This window comes from Apodemus sylvaticus, chromosome 5 (assembly GCF_947179515.1).
Source record: "Apodemus sylvaticus chromosome 5, mApoSyl1.1, whole genome shotgun sequence".
Classification (NCBI taxonomy): Eukaryota; Metazoa; Chordata; class Mammalia; order Rodentia; family Muridae; genus Apodemus; species Apodemus sylvaticus.
Window position 1 is genome coordinate 8,823,111 of NC_067476.1, and position 18,465 is coordinate 8,841,575.

At 52.7% G+C, this 18,465-nt stretch overlaps 1 protein-coding gene and 1 pseudogene across 2 annotated transcripts; both read left to right on the forward strand.

Annotated features, from left to right (window-relative positions):
* Positions 1–446: 446 nt before the first annotated feature.
* Positions 447–604, forward strand: LOC127686606 (uncharacterized; annotated as a pseudogene).
* Positions 605–4,562: 3,958 nt separating this feature from the next.
* On the forward strand, positions 4,563–17,377 carry Slc27a4 (solute carrier family 27 member 4). 2 transcript variants are annotated; one of them, XM_052182023.1, is made up of 14 exons: positions 4,563–4,876; positions 5,392–5,430; positions 6,277–6,443; positions 7,735–8,129; positions 9,349–9,507; positions 11,031–11,100; positions 11,205–11,296; positions 12,289–12,398; positions 12,621–12,830; positions 12,973–13,099; positions 13,638–13,775; positions 13,952–14,116; positions 14,188–14,334; positions 16,502–17,377. In XM_052182023.1, the coding sequence occupies exons 3-14, from the start codon at positions 6,283–6,285 to the stop codon at positions 16,657–16,659; spliced, it is 1,932 nt and encodes a 643-aa protein (XP_052037983.1). In that variant the 5' UTR covers positions 4,563–4,876; positions 5,392–5,430; positions 6,277–6,282; the 3' UTR covers positions 16,660–17,377. The 2 variants fall into 2 exon arrangements, with proteins under 2 accessions (XP_052037983.1, XP_052037982.1); XM_052182022.1 differs by lacking the exon at positions 5,392–5,430.
* The last annotated feature ends 1,088 nt before the right edge of the window (positions 17,378–18,465 follow it).

Here is an 18,465-nt window from a genome sequence, read left to right on the forward strand (position 1 = left end):
AGTCAGGGTTGATGTATTCACATAGATAAATAAATCTTGAAAAAACAAGAGAGGTGAGAAGAAAAGAGAAGAAAGGAAACTAGGGCTTAGTTAGTACTTAAGAGTACTTGTTGCAGCCGGGCAGTGGTGGCGCACGCCTTTAATCCCAGCATTTGGGAAGTAGAGGCAGGCAGATTTCTGAGTTCAAGGCCAGCCTGGTCTACAGAGTGAGTTCCAGGACAGCCAGGGCTACACAGAGAAACCCTGTCTCCAACTGCCCCCACCCCCCAAAAAAAGAGTACTTGTTGCTCTTGCAAAAGTCTCTGGTTCAATTCCCAGCACTTACACAGTGGCTCACAGCCATTTAAAACTCCAATTCCCGGAAATCCAATGTCCTCTTGCAACCTGGTGTTCTCTCCTGACCTCTACAGGCAAAACATTCATCCATATAAAGTGAAATACATCTAATTGCTTCTGAAACTTTTGGGTAATATCAATCAAGTCTAGTATCTATTCTTAGTTTAATATCCAATATGTCCTCTATCATAGGATCATATATTAAGTGGATTTTGTAACTAGGAGTTGGGGTGGGAACTTGTTCCATCCACTCCTCTCAGGACCTCTAGGAATGGTGCACCATACATACATACATAGATACATGCTACACATATAAACAATTTTTCATTTTTGTTTTTTGAGCTAAGGTTTCTGTCCTGGAACTCCCTCTGTAGACCAGGCTGGCCTTGAACTTAGAGATGCACCTGCCTCTGCCTCCTGAGTGGGGAGCCAGGTATCCCCACACCTGGCCCAGATGCCTTCGTGAGCTTCTGCTGCTATTACCTTCCTGCTACAATAGACTGAAACTGAGAGCTAAAAGCAACAGTTCCTCCCTTACACTACTTCTGCCCAGCTTTCAACTTCGTGTTTGTTTAAACAAAAAATTAAAAAGCAGCTGGTCATATGTACTTTAGGAAACAAAGACTGCGAGTGCTCAGCTGGCTCTAATTATTGTTGGTGTTGTTTTTGAGACAGGGTCTCACTATGTAGTCTTGGCTAGCCTAAAATTCATTATGTAAGATCATTGAAATCATAGAAATTTTTGTACCTCTGCTCTTCCTGAGTGCTGGGGTTTAGAACATGTGCCTCTGAGTCATGCCTGGATAGTTTTCTTCATTTTATACAACCCAGAGCCCCCTGCCCAGAGAATAATCCTACCCAGAGTTGAGATGGATCTGCTTACATTACTTATGTAAGATGATTCTCCCACAGGCATGGACTAAGGCCCACCTCCCAAGTGACCCTAGACAAGTTGTCAACACCATCACAAGCAGTAATGGAAACAGTGCCGTTTCTGGCCTCAGAGTTGAGGCCAGCTGAGGGTCTGCTGTGGGCCAGCTCCAGGTGTGTCACCTTCAATTCTTGCCAGCCCCCGGAGGGATTTCTATTCAACAGTGGCAGTTAGACTCTGGGCTCTGGGAAAGTGATTTCTCAAAGCCTGACCACTGAGGCCAGGGACTCCATCCTAGCTGAGGCTGACCAGCAGGGAAAGAGCACAGTCCAAGGAGTGTTAGGCAGATGAAATGCCAGCGTGTGGGGAGGATCAGCCTAGTCCACCCTCTCCGTGTCCAACCACAGCAAGCAGCTTGAAGGCAGGATGTCTTGTTTATCTGCGTTTGGTTTCTAGACCTCAGGCCCAGCCCAGTGTCCTGTGGGATGCTGCCTTAATTTGACTACTGTGAAAAGTCTAGTAAGAGGACAGCAGTCAACGTCTCCCAAACACACTTGCTCCCCTGCAGATGACCTCAACAATCTAGGACGTGTGTTTACACTCACTGGTCACCATACTCTCCCTCACTCTTTCTCTTTCATTCAAAAAGCATTTGCTCTGACTCTCTAATCCCTGTGCACGTGCATGTCTGTGCAGACAGGATCTTTCTGCTCAGAGTTTTTATCTGATACAAAGTCTTGCCATGTTATATGGCCTAGACTGACCTGCTCCTTCTTTCCTTATTTGAAAAAAAATCCATTTATTTATGTATGTGATGCATGTTTTTCAGAGGCTAAAAGAGGGCTTCAGATTCCCTGGAGTTGGAGTCAAAGGTGATTGTGGGCTACTGGAAGTAGGTGCTGGGACGCAAACTTAGGGAAGCAACAAATGCTCCCTACTGCGGAGTCAACAAACTCCTCAGGCCTCTGGTTCTCGGTTGTCTTTGAGACAGGGTCTCCATGTAGCCCTGGATCACCTGGAACTCAAAATGTAGAACATGCTGATTTCCAATTCTGAGAGACCTGCTTGCCTCTGGCTCCGGAGTATGGAGACTAAAAGTATGTGTGTGCCAAAGGGGCACATGCATGAGTAGGCAGGAAGGTGTGGGTCATAATGCCCTACTTGGCTTTTTCCATTGATTGATTGATTGATTGATTGATTGGGTGTTTTGGTTCTGGGGTCAAACAAGGGCCTTGAGCAGACTAGGCAGGGCTCTTCTGCTAAGCTCTGTGGCCATCTCTATCCTGACACACTATGCACTCAAGACAACTTCAAACACAGGGAGCCATCATGTCTCCTAGAGCTTGATTTATGTGCTCTCTGTAGCCAGCTTATAAACTATAATAATAAATATGTCAGCACTGTTTCAAATGTGTCCATGAACCTGCACCCCAGTGCTGGGAGGCGAGCCATGAGTCACTTCCATGTTTACTCATTGTTCCTTTGTTTGTTTGAGACAAAATTCTCCCTGTATAGCCTGTATAGCCTAGGCTGGGCACAAACTCACAGAGACCCTCTGCCTCCCAAGTGCTGGAATTAAAGCTATGTACCACCATGTTTGCCTGACCCCCAAGCCTACCTTTGTGGGGTATTTTTTTTTTTGTTAATTTGTTTGTTTTTGAGACCAGGTCTCACTATGTAGCCCTAGTTGTCCTTGAACTCACTATGTAGACCAGACTGGCCTTGAACTCACAGATTCATTTGACTGTGCTTCACAAGTGCTGGGGTTAAAGGTATGCACCACCACTGCCACCACGCTTGATCCCCCTAAAACCCACTTTTAATACATAAGGGACAGATTTGGAACTTTTTGCTGAGAACATGATTCTCCGTTGGTCTGTAATGCCCGTGCCTATGAACATGGAGTACCTGCTATTATGGCCCTAGAGACATCCTTTTATTTACTATCCAGACCCTCTGAAGGATGCACTCCTGAACAGCTCCAGGCCATCATCATAGCAAAATTTTACCTGTAATCCCTATAAACGGACCTTGAAGACTGCCCCTCCCCCTTTAAAAACTTTACTAGGCTGAGTCATTGAAGGAGCTATTTAAGGACAAGAGGCAGTAATAGATGAGCAAGTTGTGTAGTCACCCCAAAACTTTTCAGAGGCTCTCAACGCCCCGGGCTGTGAGTCTGGACCCTCGCCCACAGCTAGACAGGTGACTTGACAAAGCTCTAGGTTTACAAAGGAACCAGTGCTCTGGAGTGTTCTCAGTCAGGGTTAAAGTTAATTACACAGGCTTTAAATCCTGATCTTTGAGGAGATCCCCTGAAGCTACCCCTCCTAGCTCTTCAGTTTGGTTTTTTTGTTTGTTTGTTTGTTTGTTTGTTTTTTGTGGTTTTTTGTTTTTTGTTTTGTTTTGTTTTGTTTGGATTTGGTTTTTTCGAGACAGGGTTTCTCTGTGTAGCCCTGGCTGTCCTGGAACTCACTCTGTAGACCAGGCTGTCCTCGAACTCAGAAATCTGCCTGCTTCTGCCTCCCAGAGTGCTGGAATTACAGGTGTGTGCCACCACCACCCAGCTCTTCAGTTCATTTTGAACCTTGCAAAGATATTAAAAACTGCAACAGTCCTGAAGGAGCAGCCGTACTCAGCTGTGGTGAATGACCATTCCGGGATGGTCTGGAAGCTGGATGCCTTGTGTATTCTGCCAGAATCCATAATTACACTTTGTGCAGGCTCACTTCTGTCAGAATCCAGCTTCCCCCCCACACACACCAGCAAGTGGTATTGAGCATTTGTTCAATTCTATTTCAAGACAAGTGTGGTAGTTCATGCCTGTAATGCCAGCACTGGGGGCTAAAGTAGATTGACTGCAGCAAGATCCAGGGCAAAGTTACTACCCTGTTTCAAAAGACAAGCAGGACTGGCAAGGTGGATCAGGGAAAGGTGCTTGTTCCCAAGCCTAAGGGCGAAGCGTAATAACTTTAATTTGATCCCTGGAGCCCATGGTGTAAGAACAGAACCAACTCCCACGAGTTGTCCTCTGACAACACAGGGTCTTTGGCATATGTATCTATAGATACACAAATAAGCAAACAAATGTAAATAATAATAACTTAAACAAATTCTTCTTGGGCTCTGGCTCTGTATTCTCGAATGGTCTGTGAACGGGTATATGCTACCTGGGTCCCCTGGTCCAGGGAACTGCAGAGAGGGATGACCCAAGGAGGAGATCTACACCCTGCCTTACCAGGGTAACTCCAGCAGCCTGAACAAGCTAGGCTACTAGGACTACAACTCCCAGCATGCCGTGCAGCTCAGCCTACCACTCCCAGCGGCCCAGGCGGCTGCGGAGGCAGTGGCGCGCGCAGGGCTGGAGGGGCTGGGCGGTGTCGGGCGCGCTGGGGCTGGATTGCGTTGCGGTGCACGGGCTCAGAAGCTCGCCCTCTGCGGGGACGGCACAGAAGGCGGTGCTGCCGGCTGTGCCAGCCGGTGCGGGTGCGGGAGGCGGGTGGGGGTGGAGCGCGGCAAAGATACAGATCCTACAAGGGCGAGGAGTGGGCCAGACGCACCGAGGCTCGGCTGTGTGCGCCCCGGGGCGGCCGATGCCCCCAGCGCACCGCACTCCGCTGCCGCAACCGGGCCGCAACCTGACGGGGCGCCGCGCCGCGCAGCCGCAGCCGGGTAAGCTAAGGTGGGGACGGCGGCTTTCTGAGCGGGGGAAAGGTGCCAGGCCGAGCAGGGAGAGACGGCGGTGCCGGCTTGGGTTGAGGGGCGCGCCCTCCTTCTCCCAGCCCTGCGAAGGCTCTGATGTCCTGACTGTCTAGAGGCAGGTCGGTCGGCGGCAGCCCTCCTGTCCTGTCTGCTCTCTAAGCGGTCTTGGACCGGTTCCTAGCCTCTTTTCTGACTGGCTCTGTGAGAGAACTAAGGATCTTAGCGATCCTGCAATAGTCCTACCACCCATGGCTTAATGCTTTTCTCCAGAAGGCAGTCTCATAAGGGATTCCCTATTGTCCAGGCCGTGGTCCTCCTCCTAGCTTCGAGATATTCAGGCTACTTCGTATCTTTGACCTTTCGCTCTTCCCCAGAAAAGCAGTCCATTAGCTGTCCTCTTGACTAAATCCATAAAGAAGTAGGAATAGAGCTTGGGCCTTAATCTCTGACCTGGGTTTCCACACACTCTTTTCCCTTCTCTTCAGCCCTAGTCCCCAAAGATTCATCTGAATGTGCGGGTATAGGTGAGTGCAGTACTTCAGAATCCTTTTCCTGTCCGACAATCTCTTCTTACCACCCTACCCCCTGGGCTGTCACCTCTCAGGCCCCTCCTGCCTCTAACCCATTTGCTGGCTCGCCCTCTATGGACCAGTAGAGGCACAACGCTGCCTTGAGTCTGTGGGCAGAGACTGTGCAGGGCTCCCTTCCCAGGAAGCCCCGGGTGTTGTCATTTCCAGAATCTCTTGGAGTCCCTAGGAGAGGAGTCAAGCCAGAGACACTTATATCAGTGCCTGTATCCCAGCCATCTTGATTAGGGTATTTGAGTATAGGTGAGTGGGTTGTCCTGTTTGGGCTAGAAAGGTTCTAAGAACAAGTCTTACTAACCCAATGCATTGAACGAGGTGCTATGGCCTGAAGGAAAGGGGCTAGCCCAAGGTCACCTGGCAAGGTGGTCAAAGATAGAACCAGTAGCTAGCACATCCTCTTGTTTCTTAACCCCAGAGCTTTATATCTTAAGGCCCTTCCTGCTTGGCATGGAGCCAAAGCCTTGAACTTTTTTCTAAGCCACCCCTTTTGAGGTGACGAGGCAGTCCCCATAAACTGACCCTTTGGGATCATACTGAAGTCACCGCTGGTGCAGAGGTAGAGGCTCCTAAAGAAATAATTGTTTGGAGCCGGGCAGTGGTGGTGCATGCCTTTAATCCTAACACTTGGGAGGCAGAGGCAGGCGGATTTCTGAGTTCGAGGCCAGCCTAGTCTACAGAGCGAGTTCCAGGACAGCCAGGGCTACACAGAGATACCCTGCCTCAAAAAAAACAAAAAACAAAAAAAAAAATTGTTTGCGTCTCCTAACCACCTTGTACCTGCAGGTCACCATGCTGCTAGGGGCGTCACTGGTGGGGGCGCTGCTGTTCTCAAGGCTCGTGCTGAAGCTACCCTGGACCCAGGTGGGCTTCTCCCTGTTGCTCCTGTACTTGGGGTCTGGAGGCTGGCGTTTCATCCGGGTCTTCCTCAAGACGGTCAGGAGAGATGTCTTGTGAGTACCATATCTAGCCTCTTTTGGGGTCTCAACTGTCCCTGGGCTTTACCAGGCATTATCCCTGCCAGCACAAGACATCTGGGTCATTAAAAGAACAAAGTCTTCTCTACACCCTGCTCGTGGAAGTCATACCTAGAACTTTCACCCCCAAGGTCAAAGTCTCTCAAGGAATCAACTAAACCTGAGACTCCTTGACCTGGGGCAGGTTTTGGAAGCTAGGGCAAATGTCACAGCAGATTTTTTTGTGGAGGGTCCTAAGGAGAAGAAGGGCAAGGAGAAGAAGACCCCAGGGGAAAAGGGTCTCACCATGGGTTAGCACAGCCCGAGAGAGCCCAGGGGTGGGGGGCACTGGACAGGAGCACAAACTCTGAGGTAGATGTCTGGGAGAAATTGCTTCTGGCTGCTATATGCTAGGTGCTAGGATGGTTCTGAAGAAGGCAACCTGCTTTTAGGAGGTAAGAAAGCGGTGAAGTGACTCCCTGTCTGTGCCATTGCAGTGAAAGACCCTGTGGTCTTGCTCACTCCTCTGCCCCAGTACCCAGGGCAGGGAGCCTTGCCCAGAGCGGACAGCTTAGCGTCTGTTAGTCCGGGATGACTATAAAAGGTGTCTAGTGGCCCACCCCACAGGAGCTGTGGGAGCATGGGACAGAGAGAGGGCGCCTCAGACGGGGAGCTTAGGCCTGAAATCCAGGAGGTCTCCTGGAGGGGGAGGACTCTGCTTGAAAGGTGCTGTGCAGGTGGGGGAGGGGACACAGCACACCTGGAGGACCCAGCACTGACAAGGAAGGTGCAGTCGTAGGCAGGATGGGGGATCAGGGGAGTCCACAAGCACTGGATGTTTTTTCCCTGTGCCCAGCGGGAGAAGGCCTAGGAGGCAAGGTAGAAAATGTGTCAGGTGTCTGCCTTCACCTGCAGGGAGGACATCTCAGCCCTGATTTTTTTTATGGCAGTGAGTGCTAAGGGAGGCCCCAGGTCTCCAGATCAGGGATACAGACCATGGGCCCTAGAAGGCTTCTAGCAGCACCACTGCAGACTTAGAAGCGAAGAGTGAGAGGAGAACTCTGGGGCTGGGCATGGTGCACATACCTTCAGTCCTAGCTCTTGGGAGGCAGAAACAGGCAGGGTTTTAGAGCAACCGGGCTACACAGAGAATGAATCACCATTCTGTGATGGCCTCCGGTGAGAGAATGAAAACTAGTGGCAGGTTCTGGGGCCGCAGGCTGTTTGGACAGCAGCTCTGAGGTGTCAGGAGCCTAGCTTGACTGACGGCTCCTTTGCTCTCACCCAGCGGGGGCCTGGTGCTCCTGAAGGTGAAGACCAAGGTCCGCCGGTACCTTCGGGAGCGGAAGACAGTGCCCTTGTTGTTTGCCTCGATGGTGCGGCGCCACCCCGACAAGACAGCCCTGATTTACGAGGGCACGGACACTCACTGGACCTTCCGCCAGCTGGATGACTACTCCAGCAGCGTGGCCAACTTCCTGCAGGCCCGGGGCCTGGCCTCAGGCGATGTGGTTGCCCTCTTTATGGAAAACCGTAATGAGTTTGTGGGTCTGTGGCTAGGCATGGCCAAGCTGGGTGTGGAGGCGGCTCTCATCAACACCAACCTCAGGCGGGATGCCCTGCGTCACTGCCTTGACACCTCGAAGGCGCGAGCCCTCATCTTTGGCAGCGAGATGGCCTCGGGTGAGCTCTATGTGAGACCTTGCACAGATGACAGCTCCATTCTGTCCCTGGGGGAGGCTGTATGAGCCTCCACACCAGAGCTTCTAGACCCTGCCAGGGATGCTCCAGAGCCTTTATGAACACGGGTCCCCTAAGCCTCAGTTTCCCTATCTGCAGCACTGCAAGTCTCAAGACAGTCTTGCTCTTAAGCACCCACAGCGTGGCCAGTGCTGTCCGATCCTTGGGTAGACTGGCCTTGTCTGTTTCTGTGTACAGGGGGCAGCACCCAGGTCCCTTCTCTCCTCCCACACCTGAGTCAGGGACGCAAAGTGCTGAGCATGGTGCTTTGCGAAGCTCTGATCTTCACTAAGACTGAGGAGATGGCAGTTGTCATCTTGATTTTTAGACTATGAGACAAGTTCAAAGGGAAGTGAGGTGTTCACCCAGCGTCACACAGACACTGCAGGCTTAGGAGTTGATCTTGGGCTGGACCAGTCTTCCTGGTCTTTCTCCCTATATTGCTGTGGTCACGAGATAGTAGAAGTACTAAGATACTTCAAGTGGCTGGGCCATTGTGGCACACGCCTTTAATTCCAGCACTTGGGAGGCAGAGGCAGGTGGATTTCTGAATTCGAGGCCAGCCTGGTCTACAGAGTGAGTTCCAGGACAGCCAGGACTATACAGAGAAACCCTGTCTCAGAAAAAAAAAAAAATGCTCCAAGTGGAGAAGAAAGAATACAGCAGTGAGGGAAGCCCTTTGGGTGGGGAGCCTGCGAGATCGCAACATCTCTCTTCCATCTTTAGCATCACTTATCTGTAAAATGGGCTGATGGTAGCTAACACGATGTTAAATACCAAGAATCCCAACACTAGGAGGCAGGAGGATTGGATTTCATAGCATTATCAGGCCAGATACATAGCTACTTTCTTCCTCCTCCTCCTCCTCCTCCTCCTCTTCCTCCTCCTTTTCTTCCTTCTTCCTCATCCTCCTCTTTTCTTACCGGGTCAGAGGGCAGAGGGGTGGACAGTTGATGTTGGTAGCTACCTTCCAGCTCTGTGAGCAGGAGCCCATGAGTAAGGCCTCATGGCTCCTGAGAAATGCATCTCCTGACAATAGTAAATGTGTCTCACCCATTTCCCCACACCAGCCAGTCTTCCCTGACTGTCAGCCATGCTGACAAAGGTCCTGGGAACACAGGCTTGCTCGCCTGCTTGCTGACCTGCACTGTCTCCTCTTTAGCTGTCTGTGAGATCCATGCCAGCCTGGGCCGCTCACTCAGCCTCTTCTGCTCTGGTTCCTGGGAGCCCAGCACAGTGCCCGCCAACACAGAGCATCTGGACCCCCTGCTGGAAGACGCCCCGAAGCACCTGCCCAGCCACCCAGACAAGGGTTTTACAGGTGGGCCTCACAGCACAACGCTGAGATGATCCAGAAGACAGCGTGGCCTCAGGGCTGCAGGCTTGCCGTGTGCCTTGAGTGGGTTGTGGCACCTCCCCTTTTCCATCTGGAAAATGGGGCGGGGTTACGCCTTATGTGTAGGACTGTGTGCCCCCTGCAGCTTGCTTCGAATCTTAGCCAGGCGGAGAGGAGGGTGAGTGTGAGACGCTCAGTGTGCCCTTCAGCTTGATACCTGTAGGTTCTGCCAGACCCCAGCCTTTGACTTCTCCTCTAGGAAGCCTCCCTGGAGTTGTCCTCTATACTGGAGCCGACAGCCCTTCAGCTGCTGCTCTTTCTACTCTTCCCTGAAGTCTCACAGCCTGCTTTGTTGCCAGCTAAGCCCCATCTGAGTTCTGCTCCACTCTCTACTTCCCTGTGTGACCAGGGCCACTTACCCGCCCTCTGGGCCTCAGGTCCTGCTGCAGTAAAGTTGGGGATAGTAGCAATCTACTTTATAGGGATATCACAAAGATCAGCCCGGAGGCCAGGGGATCAGCAGGAAGGCTGGGACCTGTCATTGCCAGGATTGAGCCTCTTCCTTTCTGGAAGCATTAGTTCTTGAATGCCGCCAGAAGCTGCTGGAGGGCAGGGACCATGGCTGGTCCCCCTCACCCTCGTACTACCCAGGGCTGGCACACAGCAGGTGCCACAGTGCCTGAAGCGGCTGCTGGCAATGCTGCCCAGCAGGGTTCTTGGCCTGAGAAGCACACACCTATGACAGGGCGTGACAGGGTCCTTGGTGACAGTGCCTATTTGGGTGGGCAAATGGACATCAGTGGTGTGGAGTGGCCATAGTGTTTCTTTTCTCCTTTTTTCCTGTTTTTGGGGGGCAGGGTTTCTTTACATAGCCTTGGCTGTCCTGAAACTCACTTATGTAGACCAGGCTGGCCCTGAACTCAGATCCATGCCTCTGCTGGGATTCTCCTGAGTGCTGCGGTTAAAGGCCAGCACGCTCTGCCTTTGTTTTTTTTGTCTTTTGAGATGGTGTCTATGTCATTCTCACTGTCCTTTAGCATGCTGTGTCTCAAACTCACGGAGATCTTCCTGTCTCTGCCTCCTGACGCTAGATTACAATTATACACCACCTCACTCAGTTAATACTCCCCTTGTACCTACGCCTTGTACCAGGCCTCCGCTCCTTCTAGAAGCCCTCCTGATGCCACCTTTGCTCCTGTCGGCTGAGCCAGCTGGTGCTTAGCTGTCATCAGTCCTGCATTCCACCATGAGGCTTGGTGTTGAAGTGTTTTGTCTTCATCTGATTGTCCCACTTGGCTGGGACCTCAGAGGGGACCAGCCCTGAGCATGTCAGCCACTGCTCTTTCTCTCAGCCCGGCTCTGGGTGAGCCTGGGAGGGTAGGCGCCGTTGAGGTCATCAGTAGATCTCCTGGAAGGAAGAAGGGCAGAAATGGGCGAGCATCTTCCACCTCCCCACACGGACTCGCTCGCTCTCCCAGTGACCTGCTGTGCGTATCTGTCTCCTTCAGATAAACTCTTCTATGTCTACACGTCGGGCACCACGGGGCTACCCAAAGCTGCCATTGTGGTGCACAGCAGGTAATGGACCAGCGCCCAGGGATGGGTGCAGCCTGTGTGGGACTGGGAAGCTTCCTCTTGCCATCCCAGGGCTCCACTGACCTCTTTGCCTTGTACCCACGAAGGTATTACCGTATGGCTTCCCTGGTGTACTATGGATTCCGCATGCAGCCTGATGACATTGTCTATGACTGCCTCCCCCTCTACCACTCAGCAGGTAACCCTGGGCCTGCCCTTAGCTGCCAGCACCCTGTGCCTTCAGAAGCCCCACTTTCCTAGCCACCTACAGTAGAAACGTGGGGCAGGGCCATCGACTCTATCACAGTCTTGTCTCCTGACGGTGACATGAGGTCCCTGGTGTGGGTCAGTGTCCCGGGGGCATCTTGCCTGCTGCATATTGAGGTCGGTTTCTGCAGATGTGCAGCACTGCTGCTGCTTGGTTCTAGGAGTGTAAGGGAGGATAGCTTGAGTGTCACTCTGACCTCTGGGGCAGGGCAGGGCTGCTCCACACCACTGGGCTGCTCTGTGCTGGGAACCTACCTGACTCAGGAGGAGGAGGTAGTACTGGACACAATGAGGAAGTATAAGTGTCACACTTGTCACAGTGTGACCCATGGTAGGGGCTGAGAAGACCTCTTAGAAGAGACATGCCAGGTAGGAGAGCAGTCATGTCTAGTGGAGTGGCAACTGTGTAGACAAGAAGTGTCTACTTGATCCCACGGGCACTGTAAACATGGTTGGTACAGAAGAGAGGCCAGTTAGCAGGGCAGAACAGGAGGAGAAGGCCGAGGGAGGGCCTGTGAAGAGGCAGGACCGGAAGCTGGTTGTGGTAGTGAACCCTTATAATCTAGCACTTGGGAAGTGGAGGCCTATCTTCTACTACACAGCAAGTTTGAGGCTAGCCTGGACTATATGAAACCCTGTCTCAGGGGCTGGTGAGATGGCTCAGCGGTTAAGAGCACTGACTGCTCTTCTAAAGGTCCTGAGTTCAACCCCCAGCAACCACATGGTGGCTCACAACCATCTGTAATGAGATCTGACGCCCTCTTCTGGTGTGTCTGAAGACAGCTATAGTGTACTTACATATAATAAATAAATAATTTTTAAAAAAAGAAAGAAAGAAACCCTGTCTCAGAAAAGGCAGGTCTGAATGAGAGGAGGCTCTGGGGTGGGTCTCTATGTCCTTAACCTCCAGGCTCTCTGATTCAGGAAACATTGTGGGGGTCGGCCAGTGCCTCCTCCACGGCATGACTGTGGTGATCCGGAAGAAGTTCTCAGCCTCTCGGTTCTGGGACGACTGTATCAAGTACAACTGCACAGTGAGTGAGAAGGGACAGGCATGAGCAGCCCCGTCCCACGTCTTTCCCCTGCCACCCACACACTGGGGCATCTGAACATCTGAGTCTTCAGAACGGTCCCTCGGGCAATGTCTTCCTTGCTCGGATGGGAAATCTGAGGCCCAGAGAGGAAGGGACTGTTGGCCCTCCGCAGGGAGGTGATGAAGAGTGTGCACTGACACCATTAACCCCCCCTCCCCCCAGATTGTACAGTACATTGGCGAGCTTTGCCGCTACCTCCTGAACCAGCCACCCCGGGAGGCTGAGTCTCGGCACAAGGTGCGCATGGCCCTGGGCAACGGTCTTCGGCAGTCCATCTGGACCGACTTCTCCAGCCGTTTCCACATCCCCCAGGTGGCCGAGTTCTATGGGGCCACTGAGTGCAACTGTAGCCTGGGCAACTTTGACAGCCAGGTAAGGTCCGGATTGGGGCTGATAAGGCTACTGTGGGGATGGATCACAGGAAGCCCAGGCTTGCAGAGGGGTAAGCAGAATTCCAGCCCCTCTGTCTCTTGGGGAGTCCATGGAGCCCCAGCCTAAGTCTCGGCCTTTGCAGGTGGGAGCCTGTGGCTTCAATAGCCGCATCCTGTCTTTTGTGTACCCTATCCGTTTGGTACGAGTCAATGAGGATACCATGGAACTGATCCGGGGACCCGATGGCGTCTGCATTCCCTGTCAGCCAGGTCTGCCCCAGAAGGGAATGGGCATTTGAGGGGGATGGTGTTGTCTTGGAGGATAGTCAGTGTGGATAAACCATTCTGAGTGGTTTCTGCTTTACCCACTACTCACCCCGCTGCCATCATTAAGCCTCGCTCACCATGCCATCTGCACACCTTCCTGAACAGGCCTCACCCTGGTCACCACAGCCAGCCTCACACACAAGCCCCTCATCTTCATGCAGGGCTGATGGCGGTGCCTGACTCAGGCTGTGTGTGGTAAAGTGTGAGACACTCATTGAGGAGAGCCCGACTGGTATAGGGCTCGGCGGTACCAGGTGGTTCTGCTGTCTTGTCAGGCCTGTGTGCGTTGAAAATTTGTTCTTTCCTGGATCGAGTCATTGGATCCTCACCGTTGATAGCCCAGTCTGTGCTCCAAAACTGCCCAGATGTGGGGACAAATGGGTCATTTCTATGACAGTATTAAGTCAGCTTAAGATGCAGGGTGCCCTTGTGGATGAAGACAGGTAGAAGTGGCCACACTGACTGACTTTCTCGTCCCTAGGCCAGCCAGGCCAGCTGGTGGGTCGTATTGTCCAGCAGGACCCCCTGCGCCGTTTCGATGGGTACCTCAACCAGGGTGCCAATAACAAGAAGATTGCGAATGATGTCTTCAAGAAGGGGGACCAAGCCTACCTCACTGGTGAGTCCCCTGCTGTTTGCCACCCCTCCCAGGGACAGGGAAAGATAAGGAGAGCTTCCACGGTGTCAGAGAACACATCCTGGACTCCCCAAAGCCCAGCCCCTGTGATGACTGCCTGACTCAACCTGGGTCAGGAGCCAGGCTGGCCCACTCATGACTAACTGTGCCCTCCCCAGGTGATGTGCTAGTGATGGATGAGCTGGGTTACCTGTACTTTCGAGATCGCACCGGGGACACGTTCCGCTGGAAAGGGGAGAATGTGTCTACCACCGAAGTGGAGGGCACACTCAGCCGCCTGCTTCATATGGCGGATGTGGCCGTTTATGGTGTTGAGGTGCCAGGTACGTGTGGAGAGGATGGTGGGCGTGTCAGAACTCTGCCTGCCACTGACTGTTTACCCTCCCGCTCCCAGGAACCGAGGGCCGAGCTGGAATGGCCGCTGTGGCAAGCCCCACCAGCAACTGTGACTTGGAGAGCTTTGCACAGACCTTGAAAAAGGAGCTGCCTCTGTACGCCCGCCCCATCTTCCTGCGCTTCTTGCCTGAGTTGCACAAAACAGGTCTGTCCCTGGCTCTAGCTCCTGGCTTTCAGGGTTGGGTCTTTCTGTAAACTCCATGGCTAATCTCTGACCTTGACAAACAGCCTTGCCCGTGGGCTGAGGTCCTGCTCTCCCTGTGGAAGTGTGCAAGCCCAGCCTTCAGAGGAGGTTCACCATCTCTCAGAATGGGGTCTATTCCATGGCTGCCTACCCCAGCTCAAAGACACTGCTCTGACTAGGCTTTATGGAGTCTTTCAGATCCAGAGGAGAAAAATTCCAAAGGGATGGGATGGGATGGGTGTGATGACACCCCTGTAATCCTGATGCTTCAGAATGGAGGAAGGAGGCCAGCCTTGGCTTTACAGCACACAAGACCCTGTCTCAGCAACAAGGCAGCAAGAAAGAAAATGGACTTCAGATCACAGCACAATAGACTGGGGACAGAACTCAGTGGAAGAGCTTGTCTAACATACATGAGTCCTTAGGTTTGATCCCAGGTCCACAGAAAAGTAGTAATAAGTAAATAAATAATAAGGCATATAGGCAATAGTAGTAGACCAATAAATTAAAAGGACATGAGACCCGCAAACCTGGAAGCTTCAGGAGTAGGGTGCTGTGGGCCATCAGCGGAGGCCATCTGGACCAGAAGCCTGTAGGAGCTTATAGACCAGGATGGGAGTGGGATAGCCTAGGAACAGTAGGAGCTAACTGTGGGGTAGCCTAGAAACAGGAGCTATCTAACCGTAAGGTTGGTCCCGCAGAGATCTCAGCTGTGGGGTGGAGAGTGGCAGAGAACTATAGGAGTCTCAGGAGGAGTGAGCTGTGGGTGGGTCTGTGGTCACGTGGTAACACAGTGACATCCTTCTATGTATGGGTCTCCTGATGGCTCTCGGGAGTTCCCTGCGTCAGGAAGGGGTGGAGAAACTCCTGTCTAGGCTCACCATGTTCTCCCTACAGGCTCTCCCCATTGCTCAGTTTCTCCCCCGGGTCCGTGCATTGTCAGTTTCAAGCCTCCCCTGGCTGCTGGGGTCTCTGTCAGCTTGTGGACATCAGTACCCCATGCAACATATGAAACAATGGGAGGGCCTAGGCTCCAGTGTGACAGAGAGACACAGGCGCCAATCTCACAACTGAGACTGAATTTCCTGGGGGCTGGACGTGTGATTCTTCAGGACAAGCAAGGAATCTGCCAGATGGCCTTTGTGCAGAGTGAACTACATGCAGGGGTCTCTGAGGGTCACAGTCTTGTAGGTTAGTGATGTGGGATTTGAATTCAACTGTAAGGTGTTAGTGGAGCTGCAAGAGACCACAGCCGCTCTCTCGTGCAGCCCCGTCCAGCAAGACTTTGTGTGCTGGCGGAGTGTCGCTGAGTGTCAGGCATCTCCACTGTCCACTGTGGCGGCAGCTAGCACCACAGAGGGACTGAGCGTCCAAGATAGAGTTGGTGCAAGCAAGGAACTTCCTTATGAGCAGTGCCGGTCAAGGGGACTCGTCGGGGTTGGTTTGTTTCTTCCATCAAGCTTCTCACACTTCCAAGGCTGGGCTGGTCTCAAGGTGTCTCTCCCCACCACGCCCAAGAGCATGGGCTGGAATGGCAGGGTGCTTGGAGGCCTAGATTCACAGGAATTCCACAGCAGTGCTAGAAGGCCAGTCTGGTTTGGAGTTTCGGGAAGTGCAGTTTCTGTTGGGAGCAATAGCTGGCATTTCAGAGACTAGCAGATCCAGGGAGAGGGTCTGTTGTTCCTAGGTTCAAATCCTGGTTACCACTTATTCACTATGTGACTTTGCTTCCTTTCCCCAAAAAAGGTATGGTGGTGTACCTCTTTAATCCCAGCACTGTAGGTCTAGAGACCAGTGGATCTCTGAGTTTGAAGGACAGCCAGGGCTGTCTAGTGAAACCCTGTCCAAAAAAAGGGGGGAAATGGAGAAGAAAGAAAACACATGCATCTTAGAATATGACCGAGCATCTGCCTCACGGTGTTGAGGCCTCTGTATCCAGTCAGTGCTCAAATAAAAGGGACGCAGATTCTGGCCTCTCCTCTGCTGTCCATCGAAGATGATGGTGGATATGCACAGTGTCCCCGTGTCCTTTCTCCCCTCCCTAGCTCTCCCTTTCTCAGCCCTTGTCGTCAGAGTCGTAGGAGCTCCAATCCCTCGCACTTTCTGATTTTTCTTCCCCACCCTCTAGGGACCTTCAAGTTCCAGAAGACGGAGTTGCGGAAGGAGGGCTTTGACCCGTCTGTTGTGAAAGACCCACTGTTCTATCTGGATGCTCGGAAGGGCTGCTATGTTGCACTGGACCAAGAGGCCTATACCCGCATCCAGGCAGGCGAGGAGAAGCTGTGATTCCCCACATCCCTCTGAGGGCCAGAAGATGCTGGATTCAGAGCCCCAGCTTCTACCCCAGAGGGGTCCTGGGCAATGCCAGACCAAAGCTAGCAGGGCCCGCACCTCCGCCCCTAGGTGCTGATCCCCCCTCTCCCAAACTGCCAAGTGACTCACTGCCGCTTCCCCGACCCTCCAGAGGCTTTCTGTGAAAGTCTCATCCAAGCTGTGTCTTCTGGTCCAGGCGTGGCCCCTAGGCCCTGGGCTTACTGATGGGCCACTTTAGGATGATATCTTGGGTCCAGCAGGCCAGGGTGTGGGAGAGGAGTCACTAAGATCCCTCCAAAAAGAAGGGGGCTTACAAATGAACCAAGTCAAAGCCTCCAGACTCAGGAAGCTGCGTGGCCAGAGACTGTAATGGCCATCCCGTGTCCGCAGAGGATCTTGGTCCAAAGCTGCCAAAGTGTCATCTAGCCCTGCCTGCATCTCTGGGAAAAGGAGGACAGCATGTGGCCACTAGGCCTCTGTCTCAAGATGTCAGGATCACACACTCCTTGCTTTTCCAGAGTCCCTTGTTCTTGTCGTGGGGATGGAGGAAGGGGTGTCCTGTCTGTCTCTCAGATGCCTTCCTGCCTGTCTGTGAGTCTGTGTTGCCTTCTCCATCTGTCCTAGCCTGACTGTGGGTGGAGCAGGCATGAGGAGAGGCTCGGGTCCAATAAACTCTCCCTCACTCCTCTTAGCCTGACAGTCTGCCTTTGCCCACCTCCTTCCCCGCTAGCCACTTCCACTCAGCCCTCCCTCAGGATCCAGCCACCCTTTCCGAATACCTGCCTTCTCTAACTCCTGAGGAGCAGCTCCCACCGTCTGACAAGATGATAATCTTACAATCTTTAGAAGAAGCATGTGGCTTTGGGCAAGTGTCTCCTGAATGATGGGCGAGTTAGGGGGATTCAGAAACTACACTAAGCCGTTAGGAGTGGGAGGATACCTGGGGTCTTTGAGGAAAGCCCTCCCCTGTGCAGGGCTGTCCCTGGGCCCGTGCCATGCTCCATCTTCTGTCAAATGACCCGTTGGAGCCTCTCCACCCCTCCGAGGCTTTTTATGAAAGTTTCATGTCTAAGCTCCCGTCTTCTTGGCCAGGAGGCCTCTGCACTGGGCTGAGACTGACAGGCATCTTTAGGGCGATGTATCTGATCCAGACAGGCGGCCTGACCTGCCCGGGCAACCCTAGGCAGTCAGCGGCACTTCGGTCCCAGCTCCTCTAGCCTGGGAGTCCCTGGGAAGTACAGAGGGTCCAAACAGCCCAGGGTGGATGCACAAGGCCCTGGCTCCACTGTTGGACCTCCTGGATTGATGAGGTCAATCTCTTAAGTTCTGAGATGGTTTTATGTGGTCCTGATTGGTGCTTTACTTGGTTTGTTGTTGAGGATGACCTTGAACTCTTGATCCTGCTTCCTCCCAGGTGCTGGGATGGAAGACATCTGGCTTGAGTGTTTTTGTTGTTTTTCTAGTAATGTGTGGTTATGTGCACATGACTCAGAATCCCCTGGAGCTGGAATTAGAGGAGGGGGGGTTCTAGGGGCCAAACTGGGTCTCGAAGCAGGATTGGGGTAGAAGTGTTCAAGACACAGTTCCTCTTTGTAACAGCTCTGGCTGTCCTGGAACTCTAGCTCTGCAGACCAGGCTGGCCTCCAACTCGGAGACCCACCTGCCTCTGCCTCCAGAGTGCTGAGATTAAACCCTGGCTTGAGGCAAGTTTTATAAATGAATTTATTCAAGAATAGACCCAGAGCCTGGAGGTGGTGGTGCATGCTTGTAATCCCAGCA